Source organism: Eublepharis macularius, chromosome 4, assembly GCF_028583425.1.
Source record: "Eublepharis macularius isolate TG4126 chromosome 4, MPM_Emac_v1.0, whole genome shotgun sequence".
Classification (NCBI taxonomy): Eukaryota; Metazoa; Chordata; class Lepidosauria; order Squamata; family Eublepharidae; genus Eublepharis; species Eublepharis macularius.
The window spans coordinates 42,158,013-42,172,096 of NC_072793.1; the positions used below are offsets into that span (position 1 = coordinate 42,158,013).

At 44.9% G+C, this 14,084-nt stretch overlaps 1 protein-coding gene across 1 annotated transcript; it reads left to right on the plus strand.

Annotated features, from left to right (window-relative positions):
- Positions 1-475: 475 nt before the first annotated feature.
- CCDC42 (coiled-coil domain containing 42) lies at positions 476-9,168 on the plus strand. The gene is made up of 7 exons (XM_054976321.1): positions 476-552; positions 2,788-2,893; positions 3,574-3,678; positions 5,361-5,558; positions 6,817-7,038; positions 7,701-7,859; positions 9,079-9,168. The coding sequence occupies exons 1-7, from the start codon at positions 476-478 to the stop codon at positions 9,166-9,168; spliced, it is 957 nt and encodes a 318-aa protein (XP_054832296.1).
- Positions 9,169-14,084: the final 4,916 nt, after the last annotated feature.

Below are 14,084 nucleotides of genomic sequence, written 5' to 3' on the forward strand. Positions count from 1 at the left end.
ATCTGGACTCATGCCGTATTGCAATATTGATTGAAATACAATGGCCTATGTTTTGATCGCAGTCAAAGGAACAGGTTAATTTGATCTGCTTTCCAAATGACAGCTGCTTCCTATTATTTTGAAAGGTCTGAAGACATAGGCTGAAATTTTGCAGAGTTTCTTGGTGTAAACCTCAAAGGGGAAATGGTAGAGGCCTTGAGGAGTTCACTGATACCCATCATACAAAAAGGGCAGTATAGTGCTTTCATTCCCAATGCAGCAAAGCTCTTTGGTTGCTAAGCAACCCTTTTGCATCTTCCATATCAATAGCTCAAGATTCTCTGGTCCCAACTGCAGCAAGCTCTGATAGGTCACATCTGTCTGCTTCCCTCCTCACTACACAGATGAGCACGGGAGAGGTGAAAAGGGTGTGTTCAGCCCCCCAGAGTGTTTGGCTGAAAAGAATAAAGGGGTGTTTACCTGGTGAGCTGACGTCATGGCCACCATGGAAGAAGAGGATCTGAACGAGTATTTTCGCATGCAATATGGGCAGAAATTGCTGAAACTGCTGATGTGAGTTAAACCATCTCCCCTTCCACAATTCTTTATCTCCCACCTGTGAATCGTGTGCCACCTGGAATCTTGTTCCATATGTCTTTCCCATCCAGCACAGATCTCTATTTTACCTTTGTCATCTCCTTGCCTCTCTTCTCTACTCCCCTATTTTAAGTATCTTTCTGTTCTTCCTTCATTAGTTTCCAGATCCATTTTTATGATAACAAAAGAGTCCTGAAGATTCCAGCCAAGGCTCCAACTACCATCCTGTTTCCAACAGTGGTTAGTCTGAGAAGCCTACCAGCAGGGCAAGAATGAACAAACACACATTCCCCTGCATGGCCCCACTGCACCTGCCATTCAAAAGTTAATTGCTGCTGAACATGGATGTTCTATTTAGCTATTACGGCTAAGAGCCATTGATAGATCTGTGCTCCATGAATTTGTCTGATCCCCTACCCCTTTTAAAAAGCAATTTAGGCTAGTGGCTATCCCCACATATTGTGGCAGTGATTCCATTTTCATACCTTCGGAATCAACTCTTGATCAATTTCACAGGGCAGGGCTCATTTTGAGGGGGAATGTGCAGGAACGCAGTTCTGGCAGTTCCCCAAAGAGGTCACATGTCAGGTGGCCCCATCCACCTGACTCTTGACCATTTTGGGCTCGTTTCAGCCTGGACTGGGGCCAAAACGGCCCGGATTGGGCCTCTGATGGGTGGTGGATCACTCTCCCGCTCAGCAGCGGTCCAATCCTGACCAATTTCGGCCCTGAATGGCCAGGATTGAGTCTTTTTCTTTCTTTCTTTCTTTCTTTCTTTCTTTCTTTCTTTCTTTCTTTCTTTCTTTCTTTCTTTCTTTCTTTCTTTCTTTCTTTCTTTCTTTCTTTCAGTCAGCGACCAGAGAGGAATGAGATAAAAACTACCAGAATACCAGAATATAGCTTATATAAAACACAGCAAGAGTGTAACAAGACTATATGTGGATACATAATTTCATAACAAACACTAACTTGCAAAATTAAAAGAAGTCCATCAGGACCAATCAAAAACTAAAACATACTAATGCAATGCTACTAAAAGGCCAGAATATGCCAACTAACATCTAACAATTTAAATCAGGACTTACTATAAGTGGAGATAAGGATTTGCACAACTCCAGACAAAATATGGCTAAGATGACGTGTTAGATATTACAATCAATCCTTCATCAACATTGCCAGGCAAGATGTGAGAAGATCGAAGTGTAATTGTTTGGGAGCAAAACTTGACTACCTGCCGAGTGGTCTCCGTACTTTCATCAGACAGAAGCTTATTTATGTTGGCCAACTCAGAAGCGTCTGTAGAACGCTCCAGTAACGGAAGCAGCCAGGACAGGTGATGCTAGGGGGTGTGGCATATGCAAATCAGTTATGCCAATGACACACTTCCGGTGGTGGCAAGGGGGGGGCATATGCTAATAAGTTGTGCTAATGAGTTATGCTAATGAGTTCCTCCAGCTCTTTTTCTACGAAATGACCCCTGTCACAGGGTAACTGTGAGTTCCAGTATAATGAGGGAGAAAAATCTTTATCCTTCCTCTCTCTGCCATTTGTAAACTTTTGTCATGTCATCCTTCTGATATCTTTTTGTAAACTAACCCCCTTCCAAACCCTTTAGCCTTTCTTCACAGTAAGCTCCTTCATAGCCCCTGATAATTTTAGCTGCTTTTTTCTGAATCCTTTTCACTGCTATGATAATCCTTTTTGAGATGGGATGACCAGAACTATGGAAAGTACTCCAAATACAGTCACACCATCGATTATATTTATGTAAAGGCATTGTGCAGGAGGGAAGGCAACACAGTATAGTCTGATCCCACAGGGTGGGTACTTGATGTGGGACCACTAAGGAAGACTCTGTAGAGGAAGGTGATGACAAACCACCTCTGCTTCTCACTCGCCTTGAAAACCCCTTGCTGGGGTCACCATAAGTTGGTTGCTACTTGATGGCACATATGTATCTGGTTGTTTTATTCTTTCCTGATAATTCTCAGAACTGTTAGTTGTATTCTTTCACTGCAATTATGCGCTGCCTTGTTTTCTGGGCAAAGGCATGGGATGGTCATCTCTAGGTTTGCTCCTACTTGGAGCATCTCTCTTTCCAACCCATCGGAAGATATACGGACAATACAAGACTTGCCCATTCCCAAGAGTCCTTTGACTTGGCAAGCTGTCTGCATTCTTCATGGGAAAATAATTGTTCTTTGTGTTTAGGAAATTCCCAGTATCAGAGGAGCAGTCCCCATCTCCTTCCATTCGACTCCTGGAGAAGAAAAAAGAAGCTAAATTGGTGCATCAAGCAATGGAGGCTCAAAAGGAGGTGAGATTCTCAAACCAAAGATGATAGATCCAGAGAAGTTATCCATGCTAGTCTGTAGTAGCAAAATAGTAAGAAGTCCAGTAGCACCTTTAAGACTAACCAACTTTATTGAGGCATAAGCTTTTGAGAGCCACAGCTCTCTTTGTCAGATGCCTTGTTTTACTCTCCAACCATATCCGCCTCACTTCATTGCCAGCCTATCATAAGTCACAGAGCCATATGACTAATGGTTAACTGCCAGCTAATCACACGTTGTTGAATTCCATCTGTATCCACCATACCAGAACAGTCTTCTGGTCTAGCAGGACAGTTATATGCAAGAGTCCATTCCATGTTTTATTACAGTTCTAGGGATCAGAACTGGGAGTAGTTCCAACTCAAATTATACCTCTGGTTCTTTCTCTGGGCAGAAGCTAAGATAGCTGGAATGAAGGGCTTTGGTGGACTTCTTTTTCTTATTGTTTCCTAGTGTCTGTTCTGAATAAAGTTATTCTCTGTTCACCTGAAAAATAACCTCAGCATATTCCTGAGTGGCTGCAGCATCTTACAGGGTCCAGAATACCAATCTCTTTGCCTCACCTGCACCTGTGTCTTGGGAGGAAACGGTAGCGGATACAGAATCTTCAAAGTCCATTGGCATCAGATGTCTGACGGGCGTCTTCTCTTTTTGAATATTCCAGGCATTCAAGACAAGGATGGAAGCCCTGAACAACCGGTGGGAGGAACTTGCTGCAAAGGAAGTCCAATTGAAAGCGTACATTAGGAAATTTGAGCAGTTCATACAGGTATTGGTCACTTGTCGTTCCTTGGCTCCTCCTCCAAAACCATAATAATGCCCACTACCTTATCTTTTCTCATTAGGCAGGCTCTGACTGAAGACACACACAGATTACCGCTGCTGTACCCCTCTATCCAGTAGAGTTAACTTGAGTGTGGCAATGGATAACTGCCCTGGGGAGCCCTGAATTTCAGCAGCAATATCTTGAAAGATCTACAACCATTCTTGACTCACCCCATTGCTAGGTCAGGGAGGAATATAACATTGAGAACCTGCCCAAGATTCAAAAGGACAGGGTTCTGTCCCTACAGAAGATTGTAGTTGGGTCAGACACTTTTCTTCTACTCAGCCATGTTTCTAATGATCCTTGTACTACACTACTAGCAACAGTCTGGAAGGCTGAGAAATGGCTGCTGTGTTGGCCAGGTCTGCCACTGATATCCAGGCCAGAAGCTCCGTTAGAGTTTCCCCTCTTCCTTATGCTAATATACTCCCAGGCCCAGACCTGAACATCCAGTCAAAGACAGTGATACAACTTGCTGCCACCAGCAGCTGGACAAACAGCCCTGTCCCCACCACCATTTTTGTTGTTGAAAGTGGCATGGGATAATGGAAGGATGAAGCCTCTTTAAAGGTGAGTTCAGGCCAGGCGTGAAATGCTCAAAAGCTAGCAAAAACAAAGGCTATGAGAAAGACTGTAAAAAACCATTGCCAAAAGGGTCTCCCCAAAAATTTTAAACTGTATACAAAATCCAAAATCCAATAGTGTCTGCTTACTGCTAAATCACTCTTCATATATGAATCACAGCCACTAGCAAAAACTATTTTATCTATCACAATGAATACTTTAACCAATACACAGTCAATGAATAAAGAACTACATGTGGAATTGCATATGTAGAAATCAATACAGAACAATGTCTCTCTGTCTATGTCCACAAGTTGTCTGTAATATGTTCTCAACTCCAAAGAATGTTCCAACCTGATAGTCAACATTCAAGATGTAGGGGAAGGTCCTCCTTTAGGTGGGGAAGAAGTGAAGAAAGTGCTGTTGTGCTGTGCAAATCCACGTTCTTTCCTCCACAGGCTTGAGTGTGCAAAGGAATCCCCTTGCCTCCACAACAGCAGACGAGTTCCAAGTTGCACTCTTTTCCCTGGAGTAACAAGGAGGACACTGTTCCCAGCCCGACAAAATGCTAGCAATTTTTGTTTCGCTTGATCCAGCTTTCTCAGGGGCTTTGTGTTTCAATTCATTTCTAGGCATAGAACTAGTCTGGATCCAGAGAGAATTGTCGTTACATTTAAATAAAATAAACCTGACTCATGTTTTACAGTTCATATAATAAAAGCCTAACTCAGTAAGACTCTCCCACAAGGCTGGGTTCGCAAGCCTATTTTATTCAGTAAAACACAATAAGTAAAACTAGTAGATATAAATAGGGCAGCAGATCCAGCAGATATGACATCGCCAGCTACTAATCAGGGAAATATAACTGCAGATTCATTTCAACATCCGAATATTTCACCCAGTGCAGGGTCATGCAACAGATGCTTTCTGTCATGACATCCCCATATATTCAGAATGAGAAGGAGGCAATAGACCCACAAGCAGCAGCAGCAGCTGCTCCTAGTAACCTCTTGTCTTGATTTTGTTTCAAAACTATGTATTGTCTGGGGGCACAACATCAGGAGAATGATCAGAAGCGTATCCGAGCCCTGAAGAAAGCCAACAAGGAGAGGGAGCTAAAGAAGCAACGAGTGAAGGAGCTGGCCAAGGCCAAGCTGGAGATGTCAACTCTGAAGCAGCAACACCAGCGGCTCTACAACAAGCTACAGCAGTACTCCATCTTCAACAACTATCTAGAGAAGGTCGTCGAGGTTTCAGAAGTACGTATGGAGGAGGGGCTGCCAAAAAAAGGAAGCCAAGTCTCAGGGTCTGTCCAAACAGAAGCTCTTACTTTTTAGCTTGATGCTTGTTTTTTTGAATTCGAAGAAGTGGATCAAGCAGGAACTTTGCCCTGGTTGAGTCTGACTTTGGAACACCACAAATTTGCAGATAGAGATTAATATAATAATAACATTCGATTTATATACCGCCCTTCAGGACAACTTAATGCCCACTCAGAGCGGTTTACAAAGTGTTATTATTACCCCACAAAAATCACTCTGTGAGGTGGGTGGGGCTGAGAGAGTTCCAGAGAACCGTGACTTGCCCAAGGTCACCCAGCAGGCTTCATGGAGGAGTGGGGAATCAAACCCGGCTCTCCAGATTAGAGTCCCATGCTCTTAACCACTACACCAAACTGGCTCTCTATTTTGCAATGATGATGACCATCCAAATCATGGGTTCTGCACTGCAGAACTGAGGCAATAAGTGTTTAGGCATCTCATGAAGCAGTGCTGGAGAATGACTACTTCTACCACTGTTCATTGAGTTCAAGCATTCAAGTTGTAGATCCAGACTGTGTAGCACGGCCTAGGTCAGATACCTCCTATATGATGATAAGAGGGTGACAGCCAGTATTATTCTTTTGTGTGCAGCTTTCCCAGGCCAAGCTGCAGGGCCAGATTGGCCATTCACTTTACTGTGAGAAATCCTGGGGGGACACTGCTCTTAGTGGCAGGGCCACCGAGGATGAGCATGGCAGTGCCTGGCTTCCCCCTGTGCTGGCCTGGGCTCTGTGCAGTTGGTGACAAGCGTAGCAATGCCTGGCTTTGCCGTGCTGGCTTGGACATAGGGTGGCCAGCCAGGAAGAGCATGGGTACAGTGGCACCAGCTTCATTCTGTGTAGCTGGCAAGGAGGAGCGTGGTCCTAGGGATGGCCAGCTTTTCCTTGCGTTGACACAGCTGCAGTGCAAGGAGGAGCACATTGGTGCCTCTTTTCTTCCCAGCCAGCTCATCACCCCTGTATCAATGATGGATATGTGACCCTTTTCTAGGGCTTCTTTAGCCTTCCAGTCCAACCCACCTGGGCTGCTAGCACGACCTGCAGCACCTGTCCACTGCCAAGTAGTATCTTCATGTCCAAGATACTGTTAGTGGTTCTAAAGATCCATGTGTTCTTGGGATTTTTCCTGGGCTACCAAATAAGCAAAAAATCAGTTTCTTGAGGTGCAGCATAGTAACCTAAGGCATCCCTTGCAGTTTGAAGAGATCCGGGAGGTCATTGGCCGCTACAAGACACTAGTAGGGATGCACCAAGATCTCGTGCAGTCATCACAGGAAGGGCTGGAGATGATAGAACAAGCCAAGGTCCGCCTTTCCCGTTACAAGGAAGAAAAAGACGATGAGATCTTGCAACACAACAATGAGCTGGCACGTCTGCAGATGCGTTTTGACCATGCACGCAGCGAAGTCATTGTCTGGGTAAGGGACAGTGGTGGTTTTTCTTCATCCCAAGGAGAAATAATGGCTTACTTTTGAGTTCAAGGGTTCTTGAAACCCCTCCCTTTATTCTGTTTCTGAGTGTCCAATGTTCTCCATTCCCAAGACCCCTGGAACAAAAGTTCAGGTCCAGCTGTAGCAGGGAGGGGGAAATTGGTGGAACTCATCACTTCCTCTTCCAAAAACTTAAGTGCCATTAAATCTTTGGAACTGTGTGATGAGTTAGAGGTCATTAATGAGGAATTGGCTGAGACTGCAAGGTTGAGAAGGTTAATGGTTGGCCTTCATAGCACCTCTAAGGGTTTGCAGTTTTAGCCAGGAAAGTACTTCCTATTGAAACCATGGGAAATGATTAACAGACAATAAAATGAAACAAACAAAAATATTAAAAACAGATTTTTTTAAAAAAAAAAGTACACACCCCTATGGTACATCTCTTGCTTGTGTGTGTCACACTAGGTTGTGTAAAAGAAATGCAGCATAGAGAGTTGAGTTAAACCGGCTGCTTTGCAAGTCTAGGGTGATTCCCCAAACTACAGTCTGCAATACTTTTTCAATTGAAGTTACTATTGTACAAGTGAGTGAAAATCAATTTCATCACAGTTCTTCCTGCATTGTCTCCATTGCCTCTACTTTCTTCACAGGAGTCACGCTGGGCCCATATCCAAAACACTGCTGCCAAGAAAACCCTAATGCTTGGCACCATCAAGATGGCTACACTGAACCTTTTCCAGAGTGTAAACAAGCAGATGAAGGAGGCTTTAATGGTGCCCTTAGAGGACACCCACAAGCAGCTTGATATGGTATGTCATGGATAACTTTGCTATCTAAGTGACGGGCTGCGGATAGTCTATGGCTGTTTCCACACACGTTGGGTAATCCACTTTCAATACTCTTTAGTGAACATTTGAAATGGATTTTCCATGTGTGGAACAAAAAATCCACTTCCAAAGGACTGCGAAAGTGCATTGAAAGTGCATTATCCAGCGTGTGTGGAAACGGCCCAAGCCTGCTGACAATGGGAGAAGAACAGTTTCCTTAGGCACCTCACTCACTCCTGGTGAATGGGGTTCATTACAGGACAGGGAGAGAAGGGGTATTAAACCACATGATGGAGCATAAGTGAACATGGGATCCAAAGTGAAAGATATGAGAAAAGCCCCGAGGGATCAGTCTGAAAGGTCTGTAGCTAACAGTGGTTGGCCAGGTGCCTCTGAGAAGTTCCCAGGCACTCCTCTCTTATTGTTCTCAGCATCTGCCTTTCCACATCAGGGGAAGCGCCCAATCGACAATTTTCGCTCTGCTTCATTTCTACCCTGCCCTTCTCCAAAGCAGGGCAGTTTACATGGTTCTCAAGCTGCCTCGATCCAAGGAGAGGCAGGTATAAATATTCTCCCTTCCTCTGTTTTACTCTCACAACAACCACACTGCTGCTAATCGCCCTTTGTCAAGATAATACAACACCTGCAAGGTTACTTCCCCCCATACTTTCTTGGAGCCAAGCTACAAGTGACGCCTTACACAGGTTGGACACTTGTCAGCTTCACTCAAGTTTTGATGGGAAATGTAGGAGTCCTGGTTTTACAGCTTGGCTCTCCATTACAGCTGCACGACCAGGATGCCTACATTTCCCATCAAAACTTGAGGGAAGCTGACAAGTGTCCAACCTGTGTCAGGCGTCACTTGTAGCTTGGCTCTCAGATAACATACACTACATTTATGTGTTTGCCTTGATATTCCTTGCATATTCTTAGCCAAATCAGTGGCAGGCAGGTTAGGTTTAGCGAGAGTAAGACTGGCCCAAGGCCCAATGAGCTTCATGGCCAAGTGGAGATTTGAACCCAGATCTTCACAGTCTTAATCTGACATTTTAAGCACAACGCCATGCTGGCTGTCCCTGGAAATGAACATGCAATGATATGGAACATGCACAATGATGTGGTGGTGGTTCTATCCCAAAGTGAAACAGCCCCTCAATTTAAATTTGTAGCAATCTGATGGCCTACTGTCCTTTGCTCACAGATCCAGCAGTTCATCCAAGATCTGTCTGACATCTGGGCAGAAGTGAAGAAGAAAGAGATCCAAACCAGATCGCAAATGTCAGTGCACTAAGAGATAGAGGAGAAATGGACTAACACTTCCCGCTACTCCACTCTCTTTTCTTTCGCATTTGCTGTGCTTGCTTAACCTTTAGGGAAGACAATACTTCCTGCATAGTAAAGTCATACCTTCCCTTCCTTTCATTTTCCTTTCCATGGAAGCCCCCCTCAGAAATTCTATATGGTATTAAAAATATATTTTACGTAATGCAACTTTGGCCTCTGGGCTGTGTTTCTCTATTTGATGCAAACCCTTCCCAAACTGCCTGATGGTGAGTCCTTCAGATCTAGGAGGACAATGGCCATTTTCACACTGCTTATCAGCCACAGAACATTGCGCCAAGCTCCTGGAACAACAGTGGCCAAATCCACATTACCTCCGCGCGTCCCGGTGTTGCAGTAAATGTCCACGAAACACCCGGAAGTATAGCGTCTTTCAAGCGCGATTCAGAAATCGCGCTTGAAAGACGCTATACTTCCGGGTGTTTCGCGGACATTTAGTGCAACACCGGGACGCGCGGAGGTAATGTGGATTCGGCCAGTGTCTTCCTGGCGCGATTTCGTGCAAGAACTGCAGTTCTCGTGCGAAATTGCACCAGGAAGACGCTGTCGTTCCAGGAGCTTGGTGCAATGTTCTGTGGCCGGTAAGCAGTGTGAAAACAGCCAATGTTAAAAGGTTGAAGAGAGGAAGTAGTGAAGTGAGTGGGTGAGAGCGATAGCATTCTCATTAGCACTTTTCAGGGCTGAGAGCAGCTTTTCAGGAAAGAAGAATAAAACAAATCCTGACATTTTTTAATGTCATAGACCACAGGAAGTATGATTCTGCACTGCTCTGGAATTTTGCATGAAGAAATCATGTGGGTTAGGCCAAAGACATAGTTCTTTCCTGTGCCAACAACTCTGGAGTGAAAATTCTTACAGTAAATTGGCACAGAAAAAAGGTTTGCTCTGACCTTTTCATTTTTTTAAAGAATTCATGCCAGTAAGCATGAAGATGTCCTTCTCCCAGAGATTCTTTGTTCCTGTTGCCAAACTGCTTTTCTGCATTCTCACAGCAGGTTTTCTGGGTATTCAGCCCACAAGAATCTGATCCACTTTAGGATTCTGTGCTTAAGGGAGTTGAACCAGTTATTTAAAAATTGGCCCATTTGGGCCCCAACTTGGCTTTGTACAAAGTCCAGGAGCACTCCCGGGGCCTGTGTGATGACATCACTCCTGATGTCATTGCGCTGTGCTGGGAGCGCACCCAGGAAGCCTGTTCCTCTGCCTGTTCCCCCTGCCAGCCAGGTGAGTGGTAGCAGGGATGGAGGCTGGGAGCAGGGGATCACCCGTCCCCACTGGGGGACCAGCAACCCTAGGAAGAAAGGGGAGGTTACACATTAATTTTCAACCAGTCAGGATGCAGAGGGATAAAGGGGCGGGTGAAAAGTATGGCTTACACTGAAGAATACATTATTCACTTCAAAAAAGCCATCCTTGGGGTATGTGCACAAGGACAAAAACAGGGGAAATAAATTTTGCAGCAGATGCAACCTTTCACCGTGCAGAATATAGGAAGCAATTTGAAGACTGAACCAAAGTTTTTTGACTTTGCATGTGGAACTCAAGGGATAAATCAAAGCTGGAAGGCTTCAAAACCAATGAAAAAACCCTGTGCAGAAATGCCCTCAACAAAAAAACAAGCTCATTCATTCATTCATTCATTCATTCATACTCTGCCTTTCTCCTCAGTGGGGACCAAAAGTGGCTTACACCATTCTTCTCTCTGTTATGTTATCCTTACAAAAACAAATTTGCAAGGTATGTTAGGCTGAGAGTGTGACTGGCCAAAGGTCATCTTGCAAGCTTCCATGATGGAGTAGGGATCTGAACCTGGATTTCCCTGACCTGGATAACCCAGGAGAGCCTGATCTCATCAGATCTCAGAAGCTAAGCAGGGTCGGCCTTGGTTAGTAATTCAATGGGAGACCTCCAACAAAGACCAGGGTTGCAGAGGCAGGCAATAGCAAACCACTTCTGTTAGTCTCTTGCCATAAAAACCCCACCAGGGATTGCCATACGTCAGCTATGACTTGAGGGCAGGATTTCATTCATTCCCCGATTCGAGTCTGATACGCTAAACACGATACCACGTGGGCTGTCATCCATGTTAAGGTAATAGCTGGGCCACTGTCAACCAACAACTAATCTCTGACACTCCCCACTGGAAATCTTGCATCCTGGACGTGTGATTTATGAGGGCTTATGGCTATCCCTGCATGATAAACTAGAAAAAGTGGGCTGTGTGCCAAAAGATGAGGAGCTGAGCTTGATGGGAGGTAGACATTCTCAGCTCAATGAGGTCACCCAGATGGATCTTTCCCTAGCAGAGGGAGCAGAAAACAGAAGAAATAATTGCCTGGTTGATGAGGCACTAGGTAAGGTCTCCTGTTATCAGGTAGTCCTTTAATTCAGGACTAAAAGCAGTGCAGCAGAAGAGAATGCCTGGAACTGGAGCACAGTATAATGCCATGCTGGCCACCATCCTTTGAAAGCCCTGCTACATGGAGATAGCAGTCATGACCGTGGCATAGGAGATCCATCACTGGTGTCAAGGAGTTAACTTCAAAGATGGGCACAAGCAGCTCCCAATTTGATTGGCACAGAGGCAAAGAGAAAGGGAATGTTGGACCCTTTCCCCTCCTGCTATTTTTCTGATCAAAACTGCCTCTGCCCAGGAGCTCTACAGGTACAACATTCTTGACACAGCTCTCACCTTTGCAGCAACATGCAGCCTATTAAGGCACAGGTGCAGGGAGATTCATACAAGAGCTATTATGCTGCTCCCTGTCATTTAATCTTTGTGCTCCCACATTCTCTTTCAACTCGGCAAAGAAAGCTAAAGCAGTGAAAGCGAGAGCAGCTGCATGGCTCCCCCAAAGCTGTTTCTGTCCCTTCAGCATGCAAAGTGCACAGCCTTTGACAGCAGCCAGGGCCGAGAGCATCTTTGTGCTGGCGTCACGGCTCAGCTCTGCAGTGCAATCAGGTGCAGCTCCTGACGCAAATCCAACAAGGACAACTTGAATGGGGGGAAAATGTCTCATCTCTTGAGGCTGTGATGACTCATTCTAGTTTGCCTCATCATTCAGCTGGGGGCTGCAGGGCCTCCACACAGCGGGGAAAGACAAGCAGCACAGAGCAGCTGCTGAATTCTGACCAGGCAGCTTGGCTCAGGAGGAAGGAACTGGGAGGAGAGAAGGGACCTCCGTGAATACAGAGAGTACTTTCCAAAGGCAGAGAAGGCCTCTCCCTAGACACAGGTGGGAAGGAACATACTAAGAAAGCAATCCCTAAGCAGGTCTACTCAGAATCCTGCTCAGGTCTATTCAGTGGGACTTACTCCCAGGAATTCTGTCATGGCATTTGAACTAGGGTTTGCTCTTGTTTTCCCTGTTCTTGTTTACACTACAAACTCATTATATCAGTTTTGTTATTAGTGTTGAAGAGCCCCGTGGCACAGAGTGGTAAGCTGCAGTACTGCAGCCCAAGCTCTGCTCACGACCTGAGTTCAATCCTGGTGGAAGCCGGGTTCAGGAAGCCGGCTCAAGGTTGACTCAGCCTTCCATCCTTCTGAGGTCGGTAAAATGAGGACCCAGTTTCCTGGATGTAAAGTGTAGATGACCGGGGAAGGCAATGGCAAACCACCCTGTAACAAAAAGTCTGCCAAGAAAACGTTGTGATGCAACGTCCCTCTATGGGTCAGTAATGATTCAGTGCTTGCATAGGGGACTACCTTTACCTTTTCTAGGGTTGCCAACTTCAGGTTGGGAAATTCATAGCAATTTGAGGGTGGAGGCTCGGGGGGGCATGATTTGGGGAGGGATCTCAGTGGGGTATAATGCCATAGAGTCTACCAAAGCAGCCATTTTTTTCCAGCGGAACTGATCTCTGTTGTCTAGAGTGCAATTATAATTCTGGGAGCTCTCCAGGCTCCATCGGGAGGTTGGCATCCCTAGTTACTTCCATAGCTTCCTTCAAAGGGTCCTGGAAACTGTAGTGTATTGAGAGTGATCACTCACAGAGATCCTTAGCACCCACCCCACAGAACTACATCTCCCAAGGTTCCCTGATATTTCATTGAATATGAAATCAAACTCTCTGTGTGGTGTAGTCTCCTCAAGTAACCATGATAATAATCCCACAATGAGACACTGACCCAGCAAGAAGGAACAGGAGTAAAAGGAAAAAACCAAAATGCATCTCTACATCTGCCTTTCGAAAGTCAGGCTAATATTATTATTTAAAGTCCCTAAAATTATTGGCCTCCCCCCATGGCCCCACCTTGAGAATCTGAGATCCAAGGGTGGGTGGGTGCATTATCACCCAGATGTTTAGAATCTCTCGTTTTATACAGCTTTTTTCACAATAAATGAAAGGTTCCTCAACATGACTCAAAAATGTGCCAGTTTTAACTAACAGGACCTGGGAAAAACTGTCCCTATTCTCAGTACAGCCTGACAGATTAGTGGCATCCCATCGACTGTGAACTGCTAAGCTTGATGTTAAACTACCGTAAGAACATTTAATTTACACAAAAGATACATTAAAATCAACTCTATAAAGATACTGAGAGGTATTTTCCTTTAGTCTTGCAGTAACATAAAAATGAGAATGTTAGATATATAGTCCTGTGCATGTTTACTTACATGTATTCCCCCTGGTTTTCGATGGGGCTAACTCCCAGCTAAGAATACATAGATAGGATCATTGCCTTATTTATTTTTTACAGTGATACTATATGGCTTATCATGAATTAGTGCTGCATTCTTCCCAAGTTTTAAGTAATTTATTTTAACTTTCACAGTGTGAGGCCAATTTCTATTAAAAGAGAATCTCTCTGTTGGAGACTGGTGATGTTGGTTTAGGACGCAGAGTATATCTTGCGTCATC